This window comes from Pleuronectes platessa, chromosome 17, assembly GCF_947347685.1.
Source record: "Pleuronectes platessa chromosome 17, fPlePla1.1, whole genome shotgun sequence".
Lineage (NCBI taxonomy): Eukaryota > Metazoa > Chordata > Actinopteri > Pleuronectiformes > Pleuronectidae > Pleuronectes > Pleuronectes platessa.
In genome coordinates this window covers 16,236,156-16,259,704 of record NC_070642.1, presented here as the reverse complement: position 1 = coordinate 16,259,704, position 23,549 = coordinate 16,236,156, and the positions used below count along the sequence as shown (strand labels likewise).

Here is a 23,549-nt window from a genome sequence, read left to right as displayed (position 1 = left end):
TTTGGATTAGTTTCTTCTCTCTATTATTATTCTGTCTCTCTCTCTCTCTGTCTTTCTACACCTTGTTCTTGTGCTGAAGCATTTTCCCATCTTCCCTTCCCCTCAAGGGTTATTTATTCTCCCCTGGCCGTCTCCTCTCGTTTATCACATTCACTGAATCTGTGCTGCGTCACTTCGTTTAACTTCATCTTAGCCCGACTCTGTTAACCGGCATCTACACTGTGTCATCCTCAGCTCCATCCTTCACCTCTCTGTCAGAGACTAGTCGCTTCACTGCCTGCACTTCCTCTGTCTTTTCTGTGTGTGGTTCAGATTTCGGTACCTTGCCTTAGTGCTGTTTGTGGTGTGTTCAGTCTCAGCAGGCCAGGAAACAGGATATAAATGTGTGTGTGTGTGTGTGTGTGTGCGTTAGTGTGTGTGCAAGCAGAGCATATTAAGATTGTGTGTACGCCGTCTGTAGCTTGCTGGGCCTGCATACACTCCTCGATTGTTATTGTTCCACAGAGTTACTGCAGTGACAGTCGACCTCAGTCTCTCAACTAATCTCGGCGTGTGATATCACTGAGTCTCCCACACATGTTTATTCCACACATTGTCCCACAAGTGTGTATGTGCGCTTTGTTGCGTTGCATTGCATCATAAAAGCCCGGGAAAAAAAACGACAAGGTCCCGAGTCAGGCGGCCAAGTTCTGCACTAACTGCCAAAACGCAGCCCAGTAAGGCTTCGGCTCCCATTACAGCTGCACCTCTCTGCTGAGGCATGCAGGCCCACAGACAACTGGGCTGCCTCTGGGACAGCTGCTGCCTCTGCTGCTGCTGCTGCTGTATTCCCACCCTCTGATAGCTATGCCACGTATGAGTTATGCTTTCTGCAAGTGAGTGGTTCATTTGGACTTCTTTAGAGTGGTGAGAGCAAATCACTGTGTGTGCACTTACTGCATGTGTGAGTTTTCACTTCCTGGTAAATGACCAGTCCTTTCCTCTGATGTGTCCTGTGAGAAAAATCCTCTTGGCTCAATCATCGCCAGTGGAATCCAGTGTTTGACCATTAGCACAGAACAATTTAATACTGTACTTTGACAGTGTGTGTGTGTGTGTGTGTGTGTGTGTGTGTGTGTGTGTGTGTGTGTGTGTGTGTGTGTGTGTGTGTGTGTGTGTGTGTGTGTGTGTGTGTGTGTGTGTGTGTGTGTGTGTGTGTGTGTGTGTGTTTGTGTGTGTGTGTGCTGAGGTTGAAGAGTTTTATCCCAACAGCAGTAATGTGATCTTATAGGTGTCCTCTTCCTGCTATTTGATTACTCACTGTCTAATTAATCAGCAGTGTGCTCACTGTAATCTGCCTAACCTGCACTGCCCCCCCCCCCCATTAATTTGTATGCTCTCTTCTTTTCACGCTTCATATTCTCTCTCTCCCCTTTTATCTGCCTCTTTTCTGTTCGCTCGCCCTCCTCCTTTACCTCCACCCGCTTCTTTGATGTGTGTGTCTGATGTGCGGCGCGATTGTGTGGTCAGATGACAGCCGGCCGCTGCCACACACTCCTCTCCCCCGTGACCGAGGAGTCAGGGGAGGAGGGCACCAACAGCGAGGTCTCCTCTCCCCCTGCCTGCCGCTCCCCCTCCCCAGGGGCTAACGCTGACGCTCCTCTTAACCAGGTACTGCAACCGCCACCCATCTGAAGCACCTCCCGACCTGGTCACCTGCCCCACCTGCCCCACCTGCCCCAATGCCATAATCCACTTTACATGTTACAAGAAAATGTCAACGTGGAGAATTCGGTGTTAGTGCAGTTTTCATTAGAAGCTGGAAGTTAAAGAAAGAAGTTTCTTTTGATAAATATAAGCATTTAAGACAGAATATTACTTGTAATGCTGGAAACGCAAACTTTGCCACCCAATCCCCATCCCAGCGCCTTTCCCCTGATTTCCACCACCAAACCACGACCGCCCCATCATCGTCATCATCTTCATCATCACCACTATTGACCCAACGGGTGTTTGAGTTGCTGTGCTGCCCCTGCTTCTCTATTTTTTGCTGTATGTTATAGATTTTACTTTGCCGAAGATAATTTGTTGCACGTTTTGATGCTGAGATCGGAATGAGTGTGTCATTGTCTACACATAACTTCTTTGAAATATAAAGTTGTTTTTTGTGTTACTTATTTCTCGATGCAGTGAAAAGACAACTTTATTGTGAACTTCTGTCATTGATGTGTCAGTGAGTTGATTTCTTGAAAGAAGAAATGTTATAACCCTTAGCTCAGTGCTGTGCGGCCCAATGACAAGAGATTTAGATTTAGTTTTTCTCAAATTCCTACATAAGGGTATATTTTAAAGTCAATAATGTACAATATTGTGATGTATGAACAGCAGATTCGGCTTAACTACCAAATGTTACATTCCATTTAATTGTGACAGTGTGTTTGGGGACATACATTTCAGAACCACCCTCAATCAACCTGACGAGTACAGTAAGGAGTGTGTACTGTACACACACCCGGTCGCACACTAATGAAACCCACACTGACTGTGTTGTTGTGTCACAGGGTCGAGGCACTTTAAGCCGAGCGCCCCTCCAGGAGCTGTATGACCCATCCATGGAGTCGAGCGCTGCCAACCTGGATGACCTGCAGAGATCCTGGGAAACACTCAAGAATGTGGTATGTCCCTTCACCAGCTAATTCAAATTCATTTAATCCAAACTTCCAGATATTCTTTCATTACTCCTCATACTGTAAATCTGTCTTTACAGCTTGTTGTTGATGGTTTGAATCTCACAAACACAAGTCATAGTTTAGTTAGAAAGAGATCTTGGGTTTAGGGGTGGAGTGGTCGATTGTGGATTGTACCAAAATCCAAATGTGCATATTTATAGCAGGATGACAAAAGTGGCAAACACAACTAATTCTCTGTGTCTCTCTTTCCCTCCTCCCTCTCCTGCCACAGATCAGCGAGAAGCAGAAGAGTCTGTACGAGGCTCTGGAGCGGCAGCAGCACTACCAGGAGTCCCTCCAGTCCATCTCCACTAAGATGGAGTCCATCGAGGGGGCGCTCAACGAGGGGCTGGAGCCCAGCAAGAGCCCCGAGAGCCAGATGGCTGCACATCAGGTGAGTGAAGGAGAAGACGGGAGGGTCCGGAGATACTGGGAAAGTTAAATGAGTGTGGGTTAGAGGAAGAAAAGAGGAGAGGAGGGCAGTGAACATGTGAGAGGAGATGTCTCTTGGGAATAATACAAACGTGACTTAAATAGTCCTTCTTAGGGAGAACAGAGAATGATTGAGGGGTTTAATATTGCACCAGCCTGTGCAATGGTTTCACAGACTGCACGGCACTGTTCTCCGTTTCTATGCCAACGTCCCAGTGACGTTCGATACAGTTCCTTTTTTTTTTTTTTTACCACTGCTGTCCGGCAGCTGGGACAAACCCTCTATTGCTGCTCTCTCACCATCTTCCTCTCAGGCTTTTATCCTCCAACAATGTCCATCTCCCTCTCTTCCTCTTCTCCATCCACCTCTCACACTTTTCTGATCCCTGTGCGTCCCAGGCTCTGATGGATGAGATCTTGATGCTGCAGGACGAGATCGGAGAGTTGCAGACATGTTTCTCTGAGGAGCTGGCGGACAGCGACAGTGACGGGGAGCCCGGAGACCAACTGGCGCTCCTGTCTACTCTTACTGTCCTGGGGGAGAGGATGGCCACCATTCGAATGAAGGCCTCGGGAAAACGGCAGCTGCTGGATGTGAGTCCCAGTGCAGAACTTCATGTTTACCTCGTGCTTCTGTATACCTATGAACGCCGTATTCAACTTTTCACGTTGACCTCTGCAGGAGCGACTGAGCGAACAGCTAGAGGAGCAGCGACAGGAGCAGGCGCTGCAGCGTTACCACATCGAGGCCGAGGAGCTGGACCACTGGCTGCTCAGCACTCGTGCCACGCTCAGCTCTGCGCTTCAGCTCCAGAACAAAGACCTGGACATGGAGGAGCAGCTCATCGACTGTCAGGTGAGGCTGAAGTTTTCTAGCATTCATTAAAGGCGGGAGTGACTGAAAACTGACATTGCGCTTTGGCGGAGGAAAACAATTTTGCCGGTAGAAAACGAGGAAAACGTTCAGTAGGAGAGTCTGGATGCTGATGTTTTGAAAAGATGGAGATATCAAGATAGGTGAAAGTAAAGTATCTGGCTGCTTCCCTCTTCCTGAAGTAGATCAATGGTTCCTTAGATTTATTCTCTTGGTATTCTTTTTTTTAGTTTTAGTTTTTTTTACTGTTTTTGGTAAGTTCATCCTCAAAAAATAGAAGCAATTCCGACATTTCGGTGAAAAAGAGCCCAACAATTAAATACCTTTTCTAGGGTAATGACAGTGGGATTAGGATCAGGGCTCTATCCCTCTGTGATGACCCTTCTCATTCCTCCACCACCTTTTGTTCCCCCACTCATCCTGTAATGTCTCCTTAATCTGGGGGGTTATTAGGAGCGTTGGTCACTGATCCACCATGATGTGTTTTTGGAAAGGTTTTATTGAGGTAGGTCGTCTAAAATAGTAAATCATACCCCAAACCAAAAAATGTATTCTGAAGGTTTTTACATTTTTTTGGTCACAGTGTTCAGTTTACAGTTGTGTCATCAGAAAAACCTCAGGGCTTTTTAAACTATGACAACGTCTTTTCATCGAAATTATTAATTTCCTGACGCTCGCCTTTAATTTTGTCACACACTTTATGTGTAGATAGTTTGAGAAATAGATTTAGAACTTAATTAACTTTAAATTAGTTAGATTCATTCTTAATATGATTAAAATCACACCCTTTTTGTGAAAAATAGAAGACCGGACATCTTGAGGACCAAATCTGATGTAAATAGACATTCAACCTGTAATCATTTGTAATTGTGACAGTTGTAATTTGCCCCTCCACAGTAACAGTACATGTTCTGTGGCTCTGTCAAAGGAAATCCGTGTTTGAATGTGTTTTGTAGCAGGTGGGAAACAGTAAGCTGATTATAGCTTAATATGGCTCCTGTCAAGCTCAGACCTTAAGGTCCAGCCAATGTAGATAATCATCTTCAGTGAGTGTAGAATATTCAATATAGATCCTCTGGAAAGGGTAACATGTGAGAAACGATATAAGGTTAGAGAGAGAGAGAGAGAGAGAGAGAGAATAAATGATGTTGACACACTTCAGTTTTTTTATAGAGGGCAAAAAGAAAACAACGAGCAGTTTAACAGAGTTTTCTGTGGTAAGAAACTACTGAGACAACTGATTTTCTCCACCTTCCCACAACAGGACACAGGGAAAACTCTGAATAGAGGGAAAAGAGATATATTGGTCCCTCTGCATTGTTGTGGAGAGTTCTCCGTAGTGAATTGCCAAGGGCTCTTGCTGCCCCGTATGAATCAGGGGGATACAACCCTACTCCCCCTCTTTTCCACGTCCATACAATTCTGCCACCTTTCACACACAGTCCGGACAACTCACTCTTTTACTTTTCTTTCTCTTCTAAAGAAATGTGGGAGGTGAGTGAGGGAAGTCTGCGTAAAAAAGAAATTGAAAAAAGACGGAATAACTGCTAACTACCTCAGACGCAGCTCCGCTTTCTGGAGTGAACAAAATTATCACATCAACAAAAGAAGTATCAGACAAAAACTGAATTGCTATCTGGCTCTTAACCACTCATATAAATTGTATGTCTTTTACTCTCAGAGATGCAAAACACACATAATAGATCCTGAGAAAATACACACTCAGTGACCCTAACCCAATAATAGAGCAAGGACAACACTAAAAGTGCTGACTACCAATGTTGTATTATTACTGTGTGATTTTAAAACTATAGATTTCTGAAATATAACAACTTTATTACCATAATAATCATATAATTATTATTATTACCCAACCAGTTGTCAGCTGAAACTGAAAGTGATTTGAAAAAGTTTTCCTCTGCTCTTGAATACGCTGTTTCTGAGTCTGCCTCTTGCTCCTGCCTCTCCAGAACATGCTGTTTGAGATCGAGCAGAAGGTGTCGTACTTGTCGGAGCTGTCCGTGCACAGTGAGAGTCTGCTGATGGAGGGCCGGGGGGAGACCAAGGGGGAGGCGGAGCAGCTCACCTTCAAACTGCACTCCCTCAAAGACAGCCTCTTGGAGCTGCAGCAGATGCTACAGGACAAACAGGTGGACATCCAGGTGAGGGCCGAGGTCACGCTGGGTTTCATCTCCTCCACCACCCTCTCGTGTTCTGTGCATTTTCCTTCCTCCCTGCCCCTGTGTCTCTTCTGTTGTGCTGTACTGCATTGTGCTGCATTGGTTAAAGCATCAATGGTAGTATTGTGCAAACACTAAAGGCCACGGCATGCTTCTTCATAGAAGTCCACTGTTTTCCACCATGGAACAACAAGAGCCTGTGTGTCTCACAATGGGCCCTTAGACACCAGACAAAAGGCTGCCACCTCATCACATGCTCACACTAAATGCACTGCATCAGGTGTGTTTCTGATGACACAGTGGTTTGACCTATTTGCTTTATGTCCCATTAAAGTAGATTACCTTAGAAAGAAAATCTAAGGCACAGGCTCTTTTACTGATAGATAGTGACATTCTTTTTCCTCTAAATCACTTAACAATACAAATAAACCACAGTAGTTCTATGAGCCAATTAAAAATGCTGACAGCAACTCCAGGATGATACATTTAATATAATAATGTCATCTAATATTCTTGATGTCTCCAGTGGACTTCAGTAAATGAAATGGACGTCACAAAGTGGATTTACTGAACTGCAGCTGCATTCCATTCTCTGATCTTCACAAACTGCATCAGCCCCAGTCTCAAAGAACAAAACCTCCTTCTGTCTGTCTCCTAGGGTTCATTGCAGGAGCAGGAGGACAGTGAGCCGGACTCATCTCTGTCCCAGAGTCCTAATGTCCAGGATTGGTTGTCTCAGGCCCGGTCGACACGCACGCAGCAACAACACGACAACCTGCTGCGGCAGAGAGTAAGCTCGAAATACTCTCCAGGACAATGAAATCAATTGCAAACAGTAAAATGTAAATCTTTATAAATGAATCTAATGTGAATCCTGTTTTTTTAGGAGCTACAGATTCAGGTCGCTGAACAGAGGCGGCTGCTTCAGTCTGTGGCAAGTGTTGGGGAAGAGTTACTCAACCAACAGACCACACCCAACGGGGACAGGTACTTTTTTTCTCCTCTGTTGAATGTGCACACGTTCCCATTAAAGCTGGATAATAATTCAAATACACTGGGATCTCTTAATAAAAACAACTCTCCAGGGACCAGATGTTAGTCTGTTGTGACAAAACGCTCGTCTCCCTTCCACAGCGAGGTGTCCATCCCAGGGGGAATGTTGCTGGAGACGGAGATGTTGTCTCCGTTGGATCAGCTGAGGCAGCGCTGGGAAAACCTGAATAAAGATCAGAGCACGAAGCTGCAGCTCTCTCTTAACACCCTGGAACAGGACCAACTCAGTCCGGTAAAAGTCGATTTGTTCTTTTGGGTTTGTCTTTCGCTCTTGTTATCTCACACTATCACTCATATTAGACCCTCGTATGTCGCTTTCCTGTGCAGGTCGTCCACCGGTCCCGTCTGTCCAGTCCCAGTATGGTGTTCAGAGGCGAGTCGGGGGGCCAGGACTCTCACTCTCCCAGAGCTCTGTTTGAGGTCTGCAGCCAGACTCTGGAGAGAATCGCCCAAGAGGTGACACCTTCCCTTTTTTCTCTTTGTTTGTAGATTTCCTGGCAATTCTTTGTCTTCAGTCACAGACGTCTTACTGAACATATACTATTTATTCCTCACAGGCTGCGGGTAGTGACAGTAAACTGGCAGTGTCTATTGGAGGGGTGACAGTCCAGCAGGATCTGTATAGTGCAGTTTCAGGAGCCTCTTTCTGGCTGGATGCTGCAGAGAATCAGCTGCTGTCTGGTCCTGTGCTGCTACTCGAGGACACAGAGACGCAGCTCAACAGTCTAGAGGTGAGTGGAAACAAACACACTGATCGACTTTATTTATCCTCATAGAAATATATATTATAAGACTTGTAAACTGACAACAGACGTTATTGAACAGAGCATACTCTCTGTGTTACTGACCTGACCTCCTCTGCTCAGGGTTTGAATAAACAGCTGAAGGAGATGACCAGGGAGGTGAACCAGTGCAGAGACCTGCTGGGCGGAGGAGCAGGCCGGCTGTGTGGAGTCGAGGAGCAGGCGCTGATGGAGGACACCCTGGAGGGTCTGCAGGAGAGGATGGGCCTGCTGGACTCCACCCTGGAGCAGCACTGCGACACCATGAGAGACAGGCTGCAGGAACACTCATCTTTCCAGGTGTTAAAGCTAGACTGCTGCACCACCTGAGTGATTTATATCAAGCTAGGGATGTGATGAATTTTTTTTTCTGCCTGCATCTAAACTTTGCTTCTCTTGTCTTTGCCAGAACGAACTGAGGAGGCTGTTCACGGCTCTGAGTGAGAGTAAACACCAGCTGCTGCAAAAGATGGCGGGAAGTGCAGACAGGCCTGCATCCAAACAGATCGAGGTAGGATATGAAACAAAAGCAAATACACAAATATTTAAAGTGTATTTAAAAAGCTTGACAGGACTTCAGAGCAGGGATTTTGACTGATTGTGCTGCTCCTTTGTAGGCGTTATCAGAAGTGGAGGACAGTCTGAGGGAGTTTGAGCAGAGAGTGAGTGAGCTGAAGACCAGGGCAGAAGGACTCCAGTCTGAACAAACCTCTAATCAGGAACTACTCAAACTACAGGTAATATCAAGTTATTAATGGAGCTCAAACATTTCCCCCAAGGTCATACCGTCCCAACATTATTATTCTCCGTGACTGACATATTGCTGGTTTTGTGTAGGATGCCTACGAGGAGCTGGTGCTGATGGTGGGCTCCAGACGTAGCAGCCTTAACCACGGCCTGTCCCTCAAGGCCCAGTATGAGGCTGCACTTCATGACCTCACTGACCTGGTGGACACCGCTCAGGACAAGATGGCTGCTGACCAGAAGATGACAGTGGCCTCCGTCATAGAGGTCAAGATGTTACTGGACAAACACAAAGTAAGGAGGGGGTTGAAATGGAGTGGCATGCATTTTAATTGGCAAACTGTAAGGTCGTTGATTCCTCTCCTCTTTAACTCCGTGTCCTTGTCTGCTCCAGGAGTTCTTTCAGGGTCTGGAATGCCATATGATCCTCACCCAGACGTTTTACAGTAAAGTGTCCAGTCTGGTGGCACCGAGGGAGAGCCAGGCCCTGGAGGAGACCATGGCTTTAGCCCATAATGTGCTCAAACAGGCCCACAGGAGGGGAGTGGAGCTGGAGGGCATATTGGAGGTGGGAATTACTGATTAAAATCCAAAAGAAGAGATTATATCACATATATCAGAACAAAAAAAATGTTTTAAAACCTGATGGGAATATGAAGTTGTAATTTCTCTCTTTCTACCTGACAGTCATGGAGCAGGCTTGTTGAAGACTACCAGGCTCTGTGTAGACAGCTGGAGGCTGTGGAGTGTAGCATCCCCACTGTGGGTCTGGTAGAGGAGACAGAGGAGAGACTCGCTGAAAGGATCAGTCTCTATCAGGTAGGACACTTACCACAGTCTCTTCAAAATATCACCTGATTTTACCCTGATAGCTGCAGTCAGGCATTCGTGTCCGAATATAGAATTTGGAATCGATGAACTTCATCCGTCTTTCCTTCTGTCCTCCAGCGTCTGAAGGCCAGCCTGACAGAGCATCAGCCCCAGCTCTACAAGGTTCTGGAGGAGGGCAAGAGGCTTCTGCTTTCTGTTGGCTGCTCAGACTTGGAGAACCAGCTCACACAACTTGGAGAACACTGGCTCTGCTCCACCACCAAGGTCAACAAGGAGCTGCACCGCCTCGGCTCGACGCTCAAACACTGGAGCAGGTCACTAGTCCTCCGTTTGATTTGTCAGCGTGATACCTGGAGTCTGAATACATCCGTCAGAACTAAATAAATATTTTCTGCTGAATATTGATTTCAGGTACCAGAGTGAGTCGGCAGAGTTGAGCCACTGGTTGCAGTCGGCCCTGGACCGGCTCGAGTTCTGGACAGCCCAGTCAGTGACAGTGCCTCAGGAGCTGGAGACTGTCAGAGACCACCTCTATGCCTTCCTGGTTAGTCTGGTTATCCCATCACAATATTCTGATCATTAAAATAAAGGTAAGGCTTAATAACAACTTCTCTTAACCTCTGTTTCTGATAGGAGTTTTCCAAGGAGGTGGATGCCAAATCGTCTCTGCGTTCTTCTGTGCTAAGCACGGGCAACCAGCTTCTGCGATTGAAAAGAGTAGATACCGCTGGTCTGAGGACAGCGCTGGGCCACATCGACACTCAATGGGCTGAGCTGCTGACTCATATTCCTGTTGTACAAGAGAAGCTACACCAGGTGTGTTGCATGGTTTTTCATCAAGATTTTTATTTTTTTTATATATATATAATCATATTCTTTTGGCTATTTGACATCAGTTGAGGCGTGACATATTTGATGATGGTGTATTTTGGCTGTTTGCCCCCTCAGCTGCAGATGGAGAAGCTGGCCTCTCGACACGCCATCACAGAGCTGATGAGCTGGATCTCTCTCATGGAGAACATCATAGACATGGACCAGGATAAGATCATGGGAGCGGTCGGCTCGGAGGTGGTCCAGAACTTCTTGCAGAAGTATAAGGTACAAAACCCACATGTTATATATCAAAAAGTTTAAAAACAGCCTTCAGCTCTCGTTTCTCTTCCTCATCACAGCTTCATGGTGCCTCTGTTTGTATTTCGCAGGGTTTCCGCATCGATCTGACGTGTAAGCAGCTGACTGTCGACTTTGTGAACCAGTCTGTGCTGCAGATCAGCAGTCAGGACGTGGAGGGGAAGCGTAGTGACAAAACCGACTTTGCTGAGAATCTGGGAGCCATGAATAAAAGGTGGCAGATCCTGCAGGGACTTATTTCTGTAAAGGTAATGATTCACTTACATAGCAATTAAGAATTAAATCCGAAAAACGACGTGTATTTTTGTGTTTTCTGCAAAGATTCTTAGTATACCATTGTTAAATTGTTGTGAATTGTTTCTCTTTTAGATTCAGCTATTGGAAGGACTTTTGGAAGGTTGGTCGGAGCATGAAAACGGAGTCCAGGCTCTGAAAACCTGGCTCACACTCCAGGAGGAGAAACTAAAGAAGAGACACAGGATAGAGGATGTAGCATCGGTGCAGAATGCACTGAAAGACTGTCAGGAGCTGGAAGAATTGGTGAAGGAGAAAGAGAAGGATCTAGAGAAAGCAGAGGAACGAGGAAACGCTCTCATCCGGGATAAGAAAGGAGCAGCTTGTTCTGTCGTCAAGGAGACCCTCAAAGGACTGAACCAGTCCTGGGCTCACTTGGACCACATGGTGAGCCTCTTGGATCCCCAAGCCTCGTAGTTGTCACCCAGATCTTTCTTTACAATGTGCTTTAAGGCAATTAAACATCTCGTCTCCCCTCCTATCTAACAGATAAGTCAGATGAAGGTCAGTCTGCGGTCAGTGCTGGAGCAGTGGACGCTGTATCGGAGAGCCTCAGAGGAGATCATTGGTTACCTGATGGAGGGGATCTACTCGGTGTCCAGGCTGCGCCTCCTGAACGGGTCTCTAGAGGCAGTGCAGCAGCAGGTGGAGAACTTGAAGGTGAGGAGGGCGGAAAATGAATACAACATAACAAACCCCTTCAAAAACATTTCAACAATTTAATAGTGAATAAGTCATCTGAAAGGTATTTCACCCAGTCGTTGTCTGTGCACAGCGAATTTAATGCATTTTATCTGTATTTTAAAGAACCTGCAGGAGGAGATGGACAAACAGGAGAGCAGTCTGAGGAAATTTGGCTCTGTAACACACCAGCTACTGACAGAGTGCCACCCGTCTGTGGCTGAAACACTCAACAGGGCCCTGCGGGATGTCAACATGAGGTATAGCCGTGACAAATACGCATCTCTGAGCAGCCTTGAATCAAACACCTGAGCTCCAAGTGTGCTGTAACTTCTTCTTTTGCCTCTTTTGCTGCAGGTGGAACCGCCTGTTGGAGCAGATCTCAGAGCAGCTGAGGAGCAGTAAGGCCTTGTTGGGCCTGTGGCAACGTTACAGGACATCGTACGGCCAATGTGTGGCAGCAGTTCAGAAACAGGAAGGGCACGCTGATCGCTTGATGAAGAGTGCCACAGATAAGGAGATCTCAGAGGAGGAGAGCAGTGCCTGGATAAAGGACTGCGATGTGAGTATATGGGAGGATTTAATGTTGTGATGATAGTTATTACCTCTCGATACTCAGGTTCAGTGGTGGTTCATTACCAAGTCCACATCCTTGTGGTTAAAAATACAAATTTTTCCTAAAACTGTAACTAAAAGCTACAAAACCCTGCATCCCTGAGTCTCCTTTCTTTTCTAAGATCTAGTGAATAAGCTTCTGAACTATGAGGATCCACAAAGCCTCTGTCCCCTCTGCAGAATACCAAATTGCACCCTGTCCTTTTGTTTGCTTGAATGTAGTCACACAGCACAACCTAACAAAAGGCTTTTGAGAGTGAGGCTGCAACGGAAGAGACAGGCCCATGATTTACACTACAGGGGTCCCCCCCTCTGGGCTTGTAGGGCCATGCTGCGCCATGTCTAGAGACACACTCTCCTAATGCTGTAAGCAGACAGTCATTTTAACCCAGGATCACAAATGCAAACTGTCTCCGGACACTGAGGGGTTAAGACTTCAGCGTTCTTTTGGGTTGAGCAGAACCCACAGAGCACACAACGCTGGTTTTACTAATCCTGAATGAATTTAGCGAAATGGAAATTCAGCAAAAGGGTTGAATGGTCCTCTTTGAGTTTGGAAAATATAGCACCATGTTTTAATAAATCTAACCTTTTCAAACCCACTGGATTCACGGAAAGAAATGGAAAACATGACAGATCCTCCTGAATCCAGACATTTCCTCTTACAAATTCAAATACTCCCCCCGTGCACAGGCTTTCAGTGTCTGTGTTCCTAACCCGTGTCTCTGTTGCAGGTTTGCCTTGGCGACCAGGCTTCGGTGCAGGAGTCGCTCCAGAAGCTGCAGGCTTTAGGGGAACAGCTGAAGAGCCAAGTCGACGCCTCCTCCGCTGCAGCCCTCCAGTCAGATCACCTCTTACTCACACATCGTCTGGCCACGCTGGAGCACGCCCTTCACAGGCAGCAGGAAGTACTGCAGGTAGGACAGCAGAATTACAAACATGTTCTCGCTCAAACACACAGTTTCTCTTTTCTACATACAACCCTGATACGAAGAAAGAGATATGATTGGTTCAGTGTCCTTTCTCTGACTTCATGTCTTTCTCTGTCTGACTGCTCCTAGTCCGGATCTCAGTCCTGTGACAGTTTCAGAGAGCAGTTGGAAACACTGATGCAAAACAGTGAGGAGGCTGCGGCGGTGCTGAAGGAGTCGGACACGGTCGGCTCGCCGGATCTCAGCGTGGTCCAGTCACGTATGGAAAAACTGAAGGTACAGAAACATGCAGTTGTCTTTGCTATTGATGTTTTCTCTGCTCTTACTATAGTTTGATTTTATTCTCTCTCCATTGCCTTTAATTCATCTGAAAGCAAAACATGATCATTTGATCTTTACACTGAACATGTCTGACACTCTCCAGGTTCACCTGTTGAAGTTGAGCAGTCTGTCTCCTGACCTGGAGCGGGTGAACGAGCTGGTGTACAGATTACCAGTCAGTGACAGGGATGTCAAACAGCTGCAGAGTCTCAACCGAGCCTGGGCCGCTCACTGCGCTCACCTCACTGAGAGGTTCAGGTACCTAGAGCCGCCATTCTTTACATGTTGGTAAACTTTGAGCAGTGAGTTACCACCATTTTTTAACACATTCATAACCAACCTTTGTAAAGAATGTTACAAGAAAGGGATTGTGGTTTTATCTCTTTACCATCAACCACAAAGAATGCTGCTAGTAATGTCAGTGAGTTATTAACACAAAGCCTTTTAACTTACATATAAACTATCAAGTTAAGTTGTGAAACGTTTCCTTTCACCATGATAATCTGCAGCAGATGTTAAATCAATAATGAATAATATGCAGCTCAGGTCAGGGTAGCTACACTGGCATTGAACCTATGTGTAAAATATGAAAGATAATATAATAATAATTACATTAAACATATAACTTATATAATTAAAGTTGATTAATTACTAATCTTAATCTTATTTCACTTAATGTTATGTCTTAATCCTAATCCTAATGTTGAGGCTGTGAGTGACCTCCCTCTGTCCCTCCACAGTAAGCTCCAGGCGGTTCTGCTCCAGGAGCAGAGCTTCCTGCAGAAGTGCGAGGCATGGATGGACTTCCTGTCTCAGACCGAGCTGAAGCTGGCCGCAGAGATTTCAGGCAATAGTCAGAGTCTGCTGGAGCAGCAGCGAGACCACGAGGTCAGACAAGCATTGAAAAGCATCATACTGATAACTGCTGTGCTTCTATGTAGAGCACTGTTTTTTTAATACATTCACGTGTCCTTGCAGTTGTTCCAGGCAGAAATGTTTAGCAGGCAACAGATTCTCTACTCCATCATCAGTGACGGTCATCGTATGTTGGACCAGGGACTAACGGATGACAGGTTGGCACATGAATACAGAAGACACACAGTCTTATTTAACAATTCACCCAGGAGTGAGCAGCATAGCCACCGTTCTCCCTCCTGTCCCACTAACAGAGACGACTTCAGCGTGAAACTGGCCTTACTGAGCAACCAGTGGCAGTGCATAGTGCGGCGGGCCCAGCAGCGGAGAGGCATCATCGATAGCCTGGTCCGCCAGTGGCAGAACTACCGGGAGATGGCGGAGAAGCTGCAGCGGTGGCTCCAGGAAGTCACCCATGATTCAGATGTTCAACAACCAGGAGAGGCGGTGGCCCTGCAGCAGGCCAGAAACCTGTTAGATCAGATACAGGTCGGTCATAGTGACACGGAAGAGCTTTTAAATGTTTCTAATTTTCCCTGGAATTTGTTTATCTATGCTATGTTATGTCACTCAATTGCCATACATTAGTTTCAGGTACTATGTATGGAAGGCCGGTTTAGAAAGACCTTTACTTCACCCTGAACTTTTTATGCTTGTTTGCATTTTAAATCATTAATAATACTGCAGATACTCTTTCAAATCCCAAACAGTCACCATGAATAAACTCTCGATCAATTTTCATAAATTCACACCCTGTACTAATAAACCCTCAACCCTTCCCCAACCCTAGACTCCCTTAGTTAACCTGCACCCCCTCTGCCTTTTGTCTCTGTCTGTGCTCCTCCAGCTGAGGGAGCGAGTGCTGCAGAGGCAGCAGGGCGGATACATCCTCACGGTGGAGGCCGGCAGGAGCCTGCTGCTCTCGGCCGACGCCAGGGCGGAGTCCACCCTGCAGACTGAGCTGATGGAGATTCAGGAGAGGTGGAGGCACGCCCACCACCGCCTGGATCAGCAGAGGAGGGCGCTACACAGCCTGCTCAAGGTGAGACAAAACCACACCTCGGACAATTTTATCTTTAAGTAAGGACTTGGTTCTTTCAATGGACTATTAGCGTTATATAAAGGCAGTTTGTGAGATTCTAAATACAGTGGATCAAACAAAGGTGTTCTGTGAGACAGCTTTTACTCGTTGGAGCACCGAGTCGTCTCTAGCATGCTGCAGTGTGAAGGTGTGTGTGAAGGGCAGAGGCTCATCTGAGCCCTCGATGACGTCAGTGCACGATAATAAAACCAGGTCATCACGTGAATTATTTAAAGTTGTACCTTAAGTCCGGAGAAAAAGTGAAGGATAGAGATGGAACAAACTGTTTTCTGTCCTAAGATTATGACTAAGCACCATATAAGCATATGTGCATGCAATCCTCTGCACACTGAAGACAAAATATGGAAAATGAACAAGGATAAAAGTGGCAGCCCAGGGCACAGACCCACATATGTCACACACACACACACACGCACACAGACTGTGCAGGCTGTGCAGCGAGCTGTAATGATTTGAAACCAGGGAGGTAGAGTTTACATGCTGAGATAGTGCCATGTTTTAAAGAAACAGAGAGACGCAGTTCAGAAGATCCGTCCTGGAGTTTAAGGTTTTTACCAAAGGTGGTTCTCTCTTCGTTTTCTCTTACTGTTCTTCCCGTACGGATAATTTCTCTCCTCTGTTCTCTCCCCGTCCTTTCGTCTTTTTCCATGACTCTTGCTTCAGGTATTTGTTGGTCCTTGGCAGCTGTATTTCTTAAAATATCACTCTGTTTTACCCAGAACTGCATCGTCACTCAGACTCTAAAAATAGCTGTAATCCGTTGCCCTTTGGAGCCGAACCTCCCTCCTTTGTTATGAAGCTGTAAATTCTTCTTTCTGGTCGATGGATTTTTGCTGTATCACTCTGTCTCACAGTGTCGCTTGAGAGGCTCAGAGCAAAGAGCTCTATCTATGGCATGGTAATGGCCTGACTGCAGCCTGGGATAGATGCGTGTGTGTGTGTGTGTGCGTGTGTGTGTTAGCTATTCACACTGTCACTGCTGCCGCTGCAGGAAGAATTTATAGAGTCTGCAGTGTTTGTGCGTGTGTGTGTGTTTGTGTATTTTTTGCTCTAATTCTTATTGTGTGTGTGTAGAACTGGGAGCGATGTGAGAAAGGCATAGATGCGTCACTGGAGAAGCTGCGGGCCTTCAAGAGGAAGCTGTCTCTGCCACTGCCTGATCACCATGAGGAGCTACACTCAGAGCAAATCAGATGCAAGGTAATACACACACACACACACACACACAAACACACAAACACACACCAAATTGCATTAGTACATGGATACTCCATCACTCATATGATTCGCATTAACATTCTCTCTCTCTCTCTCTCTCTCTCTCTCTCTCTCTCTCTCTCTCTCTCTCTCTCGCACACTCAGACACACATACACACACACAGACCTGTCCACTCTATCCCCTAAATCTTGCTGGCAGGATAGACGGACGGCAGACAGAAACAAAACAAAAACAAACAATCTGTTCCTATTAGCTGCTGTATCATTGTTTGACCTTGTATGTTTGGTTTGAGGACTATTGGTGTTTATTTTGTATACTTTTAAGTCTTATTTTCTGTATAGTTGAAAAGAAAAATGTGTTGATTAAAAAAAAACATAATTATGGCCCAAGCAGAAATAATACCAGGATGTTTTTGGAATGATATTTAGTTTTTGCAAACCTCTGGACTCTGTATACATTCACGTTTCATCGATGATATGTCCCCAGCTCCTCAGGGAGGAGGAGGAGGAGGAGGAGGAGGAGGAGGAGGAGGGCATTGAGAGTAGCTGCACATAGTTATCATCAGCTGAGGAAAGGGGGGGGGGGGGAGAGAGAGAGAAATAGCAAAAGGCTGCATGCGCATAAGAGGGAGCGAGTAGAGACAGGATCCCTGCTTCCTGTGGGGTGTATGCATGTATGTATGTGTGTGTGTGTGTGTGTGTGTGTGTACATGTGTGCGCTTGCTTTTGTGCTGGGTATAACTCAGTGATGGAGGAGGAGGAGATGCAAGGTTAGATGGCTCTGCTACCTTATCCTATCTTTAACCTCGACTGCAGCTGATAGTTTTTATGTCTTCAACATGTTAACTGTTATTAGACAACTGTTGTTTGTCTGTGGGACGTGCCTTGTTGTGATATTGAGTCAGTTTGTTGTTATTCTTTTCAACATCACTGTTTCTGAGGATGCAGCAGCTGCAGTCGAGCTTCACTGGTCCTGCTCTGTGATGTTATCCTACTTCACCGTTTGTTTGTTAGAGAGAGAAAAGAAATCTCTCTTGGTCTGATTGTTGTCCTGTGATGTGGACGCAGGAGCTGGGGAGCAGTGTGGAGGGCTGGACCGACGACCTCACCTCCATGTTCCTGCTGAGGGACTCCTTGGAGGGCGGGGTTAGTGCCGATGACATCACAGTCCTACAGGAACGCCTCCAGCTGCTACAGTGCCAGTGGGAGGAGGTCTGCCACCAGGTATATACACAACGTACCCAGTGCATTTGCTTCTGATGATGACGAATAATCGGCGCCCATTCATAATTCTGAGATAAAAAGAGACCATATCTATGTTCTGAAAACTGGATCAGTGTGCATATCCTCATCCAGCTCCCATTCTCGCTGAAGATAGACAAAGTTTACTTCTGTGGCTTGCATGAATTGAGTCGGTTTATGTTTTAGAAGCTGCCCCTGGATGTAATATTATCAATTATATTATTCGTCAGTCTTTCCTACTACAAAATTGCAAGATTTCATCACTTAATCTTGTCCATGTTTTGACTTTAATGTCCCCGTCTTACTTAATTCCACTGCTTCTTATTTTCTGTCATATTCTACCTCTCACTTTTCTCTTTTTCTCCCGTCCTCTCCTCTTCTACCCCCCCCCCCCCGTTCCTCCCCTGCCTCCCCTCAGCTCTCCCTGCGCAAACAGCAAGTGAGCGAGAAGCTGAACGAGTGGGTCGTGTTCAATGAGAAGAACAAGGAGCTGTGCGAGTGGCTCACGCAGATGGAGAGCAGGGTCTCTCAGAATGGAGACATCAGCATCGAGGAGATGATCGAAAAACTGCGCAAGGTGATTTCAGCACAGCCCGCAACAAACACACACAAACATGAAGAGGCACAAATGTGGAAATGCTAGAAACCCGACATATGTATTCCTCCTCCAGGATTATCAGGAGGAGATCGGCGTCGCTCAGGAGAACAAGCAGCAGCTGCAGGTCATGGGCGAGCGCCTGGCCAGGTCCAGCCAGGACAGCAAGGCGGCGGAGATCCAACACAAACTCAGCAAGGTCGGCGAGCGCTGGCAACACCTGCTGGACCTGATCGCTGCCAGGTGGGTGCACAGATCCTCTCGTGGACAAGTGAAGAGTGTTGATTGATAAAAGAGTTGGTTTTGTGTCTGAGGCGGTGGAAGGGAAGGTTCCTTTTAAGCTGGAAACTAAATTTGAATTGTGTCCTGTGGGTAAACCGGGACAGGATCATTAAAAGAAAGATGAGAATCCTGCAGATTACGGTGATCAGCAGTTGGTTGGATGATGGAACAGAGGTCAATGTGAATGAAAGAGCACAAATATGAAACTGAAAGGTCTTCATCGGTGTTCGCACTTGACCCCACGCACCCCACTCATGTGTATCACTCCTCCTGGTGGAGAAGGGTTGGAGTGTGTGAAGCGATGCCTTGGCCTGACTTCTTTTTAGTGGTTTCCCTCCTGACGCTCCGGCACACGTGACGGGGAACTTATTTTCCCACAGTGCTGCTGAGGCATTTCCTGAGCCCTCAGTGGTGTCAGTGGGGCGTCCGCTCAGTGAAGCTGCAAATCAAGCTGTGAAGTCACATTCCTCGTCACTGCTCCGCTTCTCTCCTCTGTAACCTTCTGCCTTTTTGTCACTGCGGACTCCAGAGCCGGTCTGATCCGGACCGAGTCCAACTGAAACGTGCTTAGAAACAAGTTGGAGTTGTCGTGTTGATTTAAAGTGAGCAAGATAAACTCTTTCTCTATTGTTGTGATTTGAAAGTGACCAAACTCTGACTCTCTCTGCCTCAGATCCCCCTCCCCCTCCGGCTTTTACCCGACTGTTGCCCTCTGGGACTGTCCTGGGGGGGTGGGGGGAGAGGGCAGGCAGTGTGTGACCTCATAGAGACAGCTGCACGCTCTTTGTCTTTCATCCGTCTATTTACAAACAAAAAAAAACAAGAATAGAGATTTTGCAGCTGTTAAAGAGCAGATTTTTTCACAAATATTGGATTTTAATTCTCCTGTAAACATGTTTTATTGTAAAGATTTTTTGCTCGTGCACTCTCCTTCGAGGTTTCCTCACATGCATGGAGCCTGCAGCCTTTGCTCCTGTTAGCGCTCCCTCTGTGTGTGTCTGTGTGTGTGTGTGTGTGTGTGTGTGTGTGTGTGTGTGTGTGTGGTGTCTGATATTCCAACACAGACCAGCTCTGCGGCACATGCCTCTGACTGTAAGTCTCTTTTTAGAAACAGCAGCACTTGTCACTCTGAGACACACACACACACACTCGCGCCGGCTTCTCTTTTTTTTTCTACTTGTGAGAGCAACAGTTGATAAGTCACAGTTGTGCCGCCCCCCCCTCCACTACCTGCCGCCCCTCCCCTCTCTGCACAGACAGTTTTACAAAAAGTCCAGTGTGGCTGTGGAGCTCGCAGACCAAAGTGAAGAGTGTTCTGGATCGACGCCGATTCATTTTCCCGGCTTTAACGGCGTCTCTGGGAATTCTGCAACCCCCCCCATGGTTTTGGATTTAGGGACGGATAACATGGCAGGATGCCCGAGCGAGGACTATCTGCCAGACTGCGACTGCGATGTCAACAGGCAGGACAAGCTTGAGAGTTTGAACTTGATTTCTAACATAGTGCCGGTGTTCATACACCTCATTGCCTCATGGAGTGTTGTTTAAAGGAGTGTGTGTTCCCAGCATAGTGTGTAGATACAGTCACATGTGGCAGCACATTTAGTTCAACACAGTTTAGACAATAGCAGATGTCAGTGTGAGTAGAGCATCATTGTCTTACTCTGGTAACCACAGGCCTGATGCAATGAAGCTGATGTAAAACATGCAAATGAAAACAAACACTTACTAATAACTAGTTAAGATTAGTGATTTACTAGGCGGCTCCGTTTGCATTGGATTATATGTAAAGCAATGCATATCTTCCCCTATAATGTAACAGTCAAACTTCTGTGTCCCACTACAGTTTGTTGTGTTACCATGCAGCAGGTAACACTTTGCTGAGACCACTTCAGTCAGTCCTTTGACACTGAGTATATAAGGTGGCGCTCACCTGCTGAATGTGTTTATTGTTATCAGATTCTTTTTACCCAAGTTTGTTCATGTCATTAAAAAACAGCCACCGCCTTCATTCTGCTCGAGTTCTGACCGCTGCGTTGCTTTGCAGGGTGAGGCGTTGAATGTGGAACTGTCGTGAGAGCTCCACGTTGGTTGGTTCAAACATGATTCACATATTATGAATTGCAGTCGACAAGTGGAAATGTTTGCAGATCCCAAATGGTTCCCAGTTGTTGTGTCGGGGTCAGATAAGGTTTCATCACTTCCCAACAAGCAATATCTGCACAGATCTGAAATAATTCTGGTACTGGTGTTATGCTTCTGCTCTGTTTGAGTAAATATGTGACAAATTATTATTTTGTCCCAACATCATGGATGATTCATGGTGATCACTGTGGTATTTAGACTTAGAAAGGTTTTTCTGTTCATTCTTGCTTCAAATTCACAATTAGATTTAAAGATGTCTGTTCTGCTTTAGTGTTGATTACATGTTAATGTTGTTTGCAGCATAAAGCAACAGAGATAAACATAGAAATAAGACGATTCAGATCCTTTTAATTAGATTCGATTTACTGGCAAATTGTATATGAATCAGTCCTTTAACCAGACCACCCCAGTTACTGTTTACATTTGCCCCATGCGTCGACAGTGACACTCACTTCCTCTCTGACTTTGTGTTTCCAAACAGGGTCAAGAAGCTGAGGGAGACCTTGGTGGCGGTGCAGCAGTTAGATAAAAACATGAGCAGCTTGCGATCCTGGCTGGCTCACATCGAGACGGAGCTGTCCAGGCCCATCGTCTACGACACGTGTGACGACCAGGAGATCCAGAGGAAACTCAACCAGCAGCAGGTGAGTGCAAACACACACACACACACACACACACACACACAAACCTGGGCCACACATTTGCTTCATTTCACCAACATGTGGTAACAACATCCTGTCGTGTACAAGTACTGTATGAACCCTCTGTGATGTAATAACACTCCCACAGGGACAAACAAGCACAGAGGCACATTGTACACAAGTATGTACTTTTCCATATAAAAAAATACATGTTATTGGAAATAAAAAGGAACAATATGACTCACACAGAGTCGGTGGAAAATGAGAAACACTGGAGCTCCTGAGGATATCGTAGCATGACTCATGCATACATCCCTGCTGTTTGTTTAAAACTAGCCTACAGCGGGTATCAGGGAACTTCCTGCTGCCAAGACGCTGCTCTAAATCTGGACTCTCCAGGACACAAGCATTTAGTCGGGAGACATCTGATCAACTGCAGACGGGCAGAAGAAAATCTAATCACAGCCTCTTTGCAACTGGGAGCGACAGTGGTTTAAGTGAAATTTAGAGAAATTCATCATTTCTGCAAAAGCCAAGTTATTCTCGATGTTTTCCAGGAGCTGCAGAGGGACATAGAGAAACACAGCACGGGTGTGGCGTCCGTGCTGAACCTGTGTGAAGTTCTGCTCCACGACTGCGACGCCTGCTCCACGGAGACAGAGTGCGACTCCATCCAGCAGGCGACCAGAGGGCTGGACCGACGCTGGAGGAACATCTGCGCCATGTCCATGGAGAGGAGGCTCAAGTCAGTGCCCCTTGGATAAAAGCAGACCTATATATACTGTGTTTATATACATGCACTGGTGGTAAAACCATGTTGGCCAGTGCTATTTTTAGTGTGTGTGTTACATCATACATACCAATCATCACAGACTTATTTATATACAGTACATATATGTATATCATTCAAGAAGAAAGAGCCGTGACATGAGTGATTTTTCTTTGCAGGATTGAGGAGACGTGGAGGTTGTGGCAGAAGTTCCTGGATGATTACTCCAGGTTTGAGGAATGGCTGAAGACCTCAGAAAGAACAGCAGCTCTGCCCAACTCCTCTGGAGTTCTTTATACTGTCGCTAAGGAGGAGCTGAAGAAGTTTGAGGTGCGTTTATTTTACTTTTACTATCAAACTATGGAGTAAGAAACTGCTATATTGCACTGTTTACATGTAGAAATATCTGAATTGTTGGCAAATTGCTTGAGTATGAAAAATAAACCCTGAGCCAAGGTCTTAAATGCAATATGTGCATTATTTAAAGTTTTAGAATTTCTTCTGCACAACTTTTAAATATCTCCTTAGAGCAGAATAAACGTCAGGTCAGAGAAAGTCTCTGCAGGGTAGAGGAAACAGAGAAGTGTCATGTTACTGAAGCTCATGCACTGGTCTGCTCAGCTGCTGGAGTCCATCTCTGTGCACGTGCACATTCCTGGAGGCTCACTGCTCGGGTCCAGGCGAGCAGTGAGCCACCAGCAGCTGCCCTGCTTGTGCCTGATCACAAAGCTCATTTCAGCTCAACATAATATTTCATAAAATCTCAGCTGTGGTTTTTATTAACTTGTTGTTTTCTTTGCACATGCATGGGAGAAATGTTTGAAGTGGGGAAAGAAAGGGTCTTATTATATTATATTTGTTTTCATCCCAGGCCTTCCAGCGTCAGGTGCAGGAGTGTCTGACCCAACTGGAGCTCATCAACAAACAGTACCGTCGTCTGGCCCGCGAGAACCGCACAGACTCCTCCTGCTGCCTCCGAGGAATGGTGCATGATGGGAACAAGCGGTGGGATAACCTGCAGAAGAGGGTGGCTGCCATCCTACGCAGACTCAGGGTAATGTC

The 23,549-nt window shown here is 46.2% G+C and overlaps 1 protein-coding gene across 1 annotated transcript in view; it reads left to right on the top strand.

The window, feature by feature from the left end:
• syne1a (spectrin repeat containing, nuclear envelope 1a) overlaps positions 1 to 23,549 on the top strand; it is a 121,221-nt gene that overhangs the window by 88,819 nt on the left and 8,853 nt on the right. The window contains exons 92-131 of the mRNA XM_053445893.1: positions 2,541 to 2,654; positions 2,941 to 3,102; positions 3,540 to 3,734; positions 3,823 to 3,996; positions 5,985 to 6,176; positions 6,853 to 6,984; positions 7,081 to 7,181; positions 7,329 to 7,479; positions 7,575 to 7,703; positions 7,805 to 7,978; positions 8,114 to 8,329; positions 8,439 to 8,540; positions 8,647 to 8,766; positions 8,867 to 9,067; positions 9,168 to 9,341; positions 9,461 to 9,592; positions 9,722 to 9,918; positions 10,016 to 10,148; positions 10,238 to 10,420; positions 10,553 to 10,702; positions 10,807 to 10,983; positions 11,105 to 11,416; positions 11,519 to 11,689; positions 11,837 to 11,970; positions 12,068 to 12,272; positions 13,060 to 13,242; positions 13,387 to 13,533; positions 13,682 to 13,836; positions 14,319 to 14,466; positions 14,557 to 14,651; positions 14,748 to 14,982; positions 15,341 to 15,535; positions 16,670 to 16,795; positions 17,882 to 18,037; positions 18,474 to 18,632; positions 18,727 to 18,893; positions 21,559 to 21,721; positions 22,276 to 22,463; positions 22,667 to 22,817; positions 23,359 to 23,541. Coding sequence (XP_053301868.1) covers positions 2,541 to 2,654; positions 2,941 to 3,102; positions 3,540 to 3,734; positions 3,823 to 3,996; positions 5,985 to 6,176; positions 6,853 to 6,984; positions 7,081 to 7,181; positions 7,329 to 7,479; positions 7,575 to 7,703; positions 7,805 to 7,978; positions 8,114 to 8,329; positions 8,439 to 8,540; positions 8,647 to 8,766; positions 8,867 to 9,067; positions 9,168 to 9,341; positions 9,461 to 9,592; positions 9,722 to 9,918; positions 10,016 to 10,148; positions 10,238 to 10,420; positions 10,553 to 10,702; positions 10,807 to 10,983; positions 11,105 to 11,416; positions 11,519 to 11,689; positions 11,837 to 11,970; positions 12,068 to 12,272; positions 13,060 to 13,242; positions 13,387 to 13,533; positions 13,682 to 13,836; positions 14,319 to 14,466; positions 14,557 to 14,651; positions 14,748 to 14,982; positions 15,341 to 15,535; positions 16,670 to 16,795; positions 17,882 to 18,037; positions 18,474 to 18,632; positions 18,727 to 18,893; positions 21,559 to 21,721; positions 22,276 to 22,463; positions 22,667 to 22,817; positions 23,359 to 23,541 — 6,582 coding nt within the window. The remainder of the gene's footprint in view (positions 1 to 2,540; positions 2,655 to 2,940; positions 3,103 to 3,539; positions 3,735 to 3,822; positions 3,997 to 5,984; positions 6,177 to 6,852; positions 6,985 to 7,080; positions 7,182 to 7,328; positions 7,480 to 7,574; positions 7,704 to 7,804; positions 7,979 to 8,113; positions 8,330 to 8,438; positions 8,541 to 8,646; positions 8,767 to 8,866; positions 9,068 to 9,167; positions 9,342 to 9,460; positions 9,593 to 9,721; positions 9,919 to 10,015; positions 10,149 to 10,237; positions 10,421 to 10,552; positions 10,703 to 10,806; positions 10,984 to 11,104; positions 11,417 to 11,518; positions 11,690 to 11,836; positions 11,971 to 12,067; positions 12,273 to 13,059; positions 13,243 to 13,386; positions 13,534 to 13,681; positions 13,837 to 14,318; positions 14,467 to 14,556; positions 14,652 to 14,747; positions 14,983 to 15,340; positions 15,536 to 16,669; positions 16,796 to 17,881; positions 18,038 to 18,473; positions 18,633 to 18,726; positions 18,894 to 21,558; positions 21,722 to 22,275; positions 22,464 to 22,666; positions 22,818 to 23,358; positions 23,542 to 23,549) is intronic.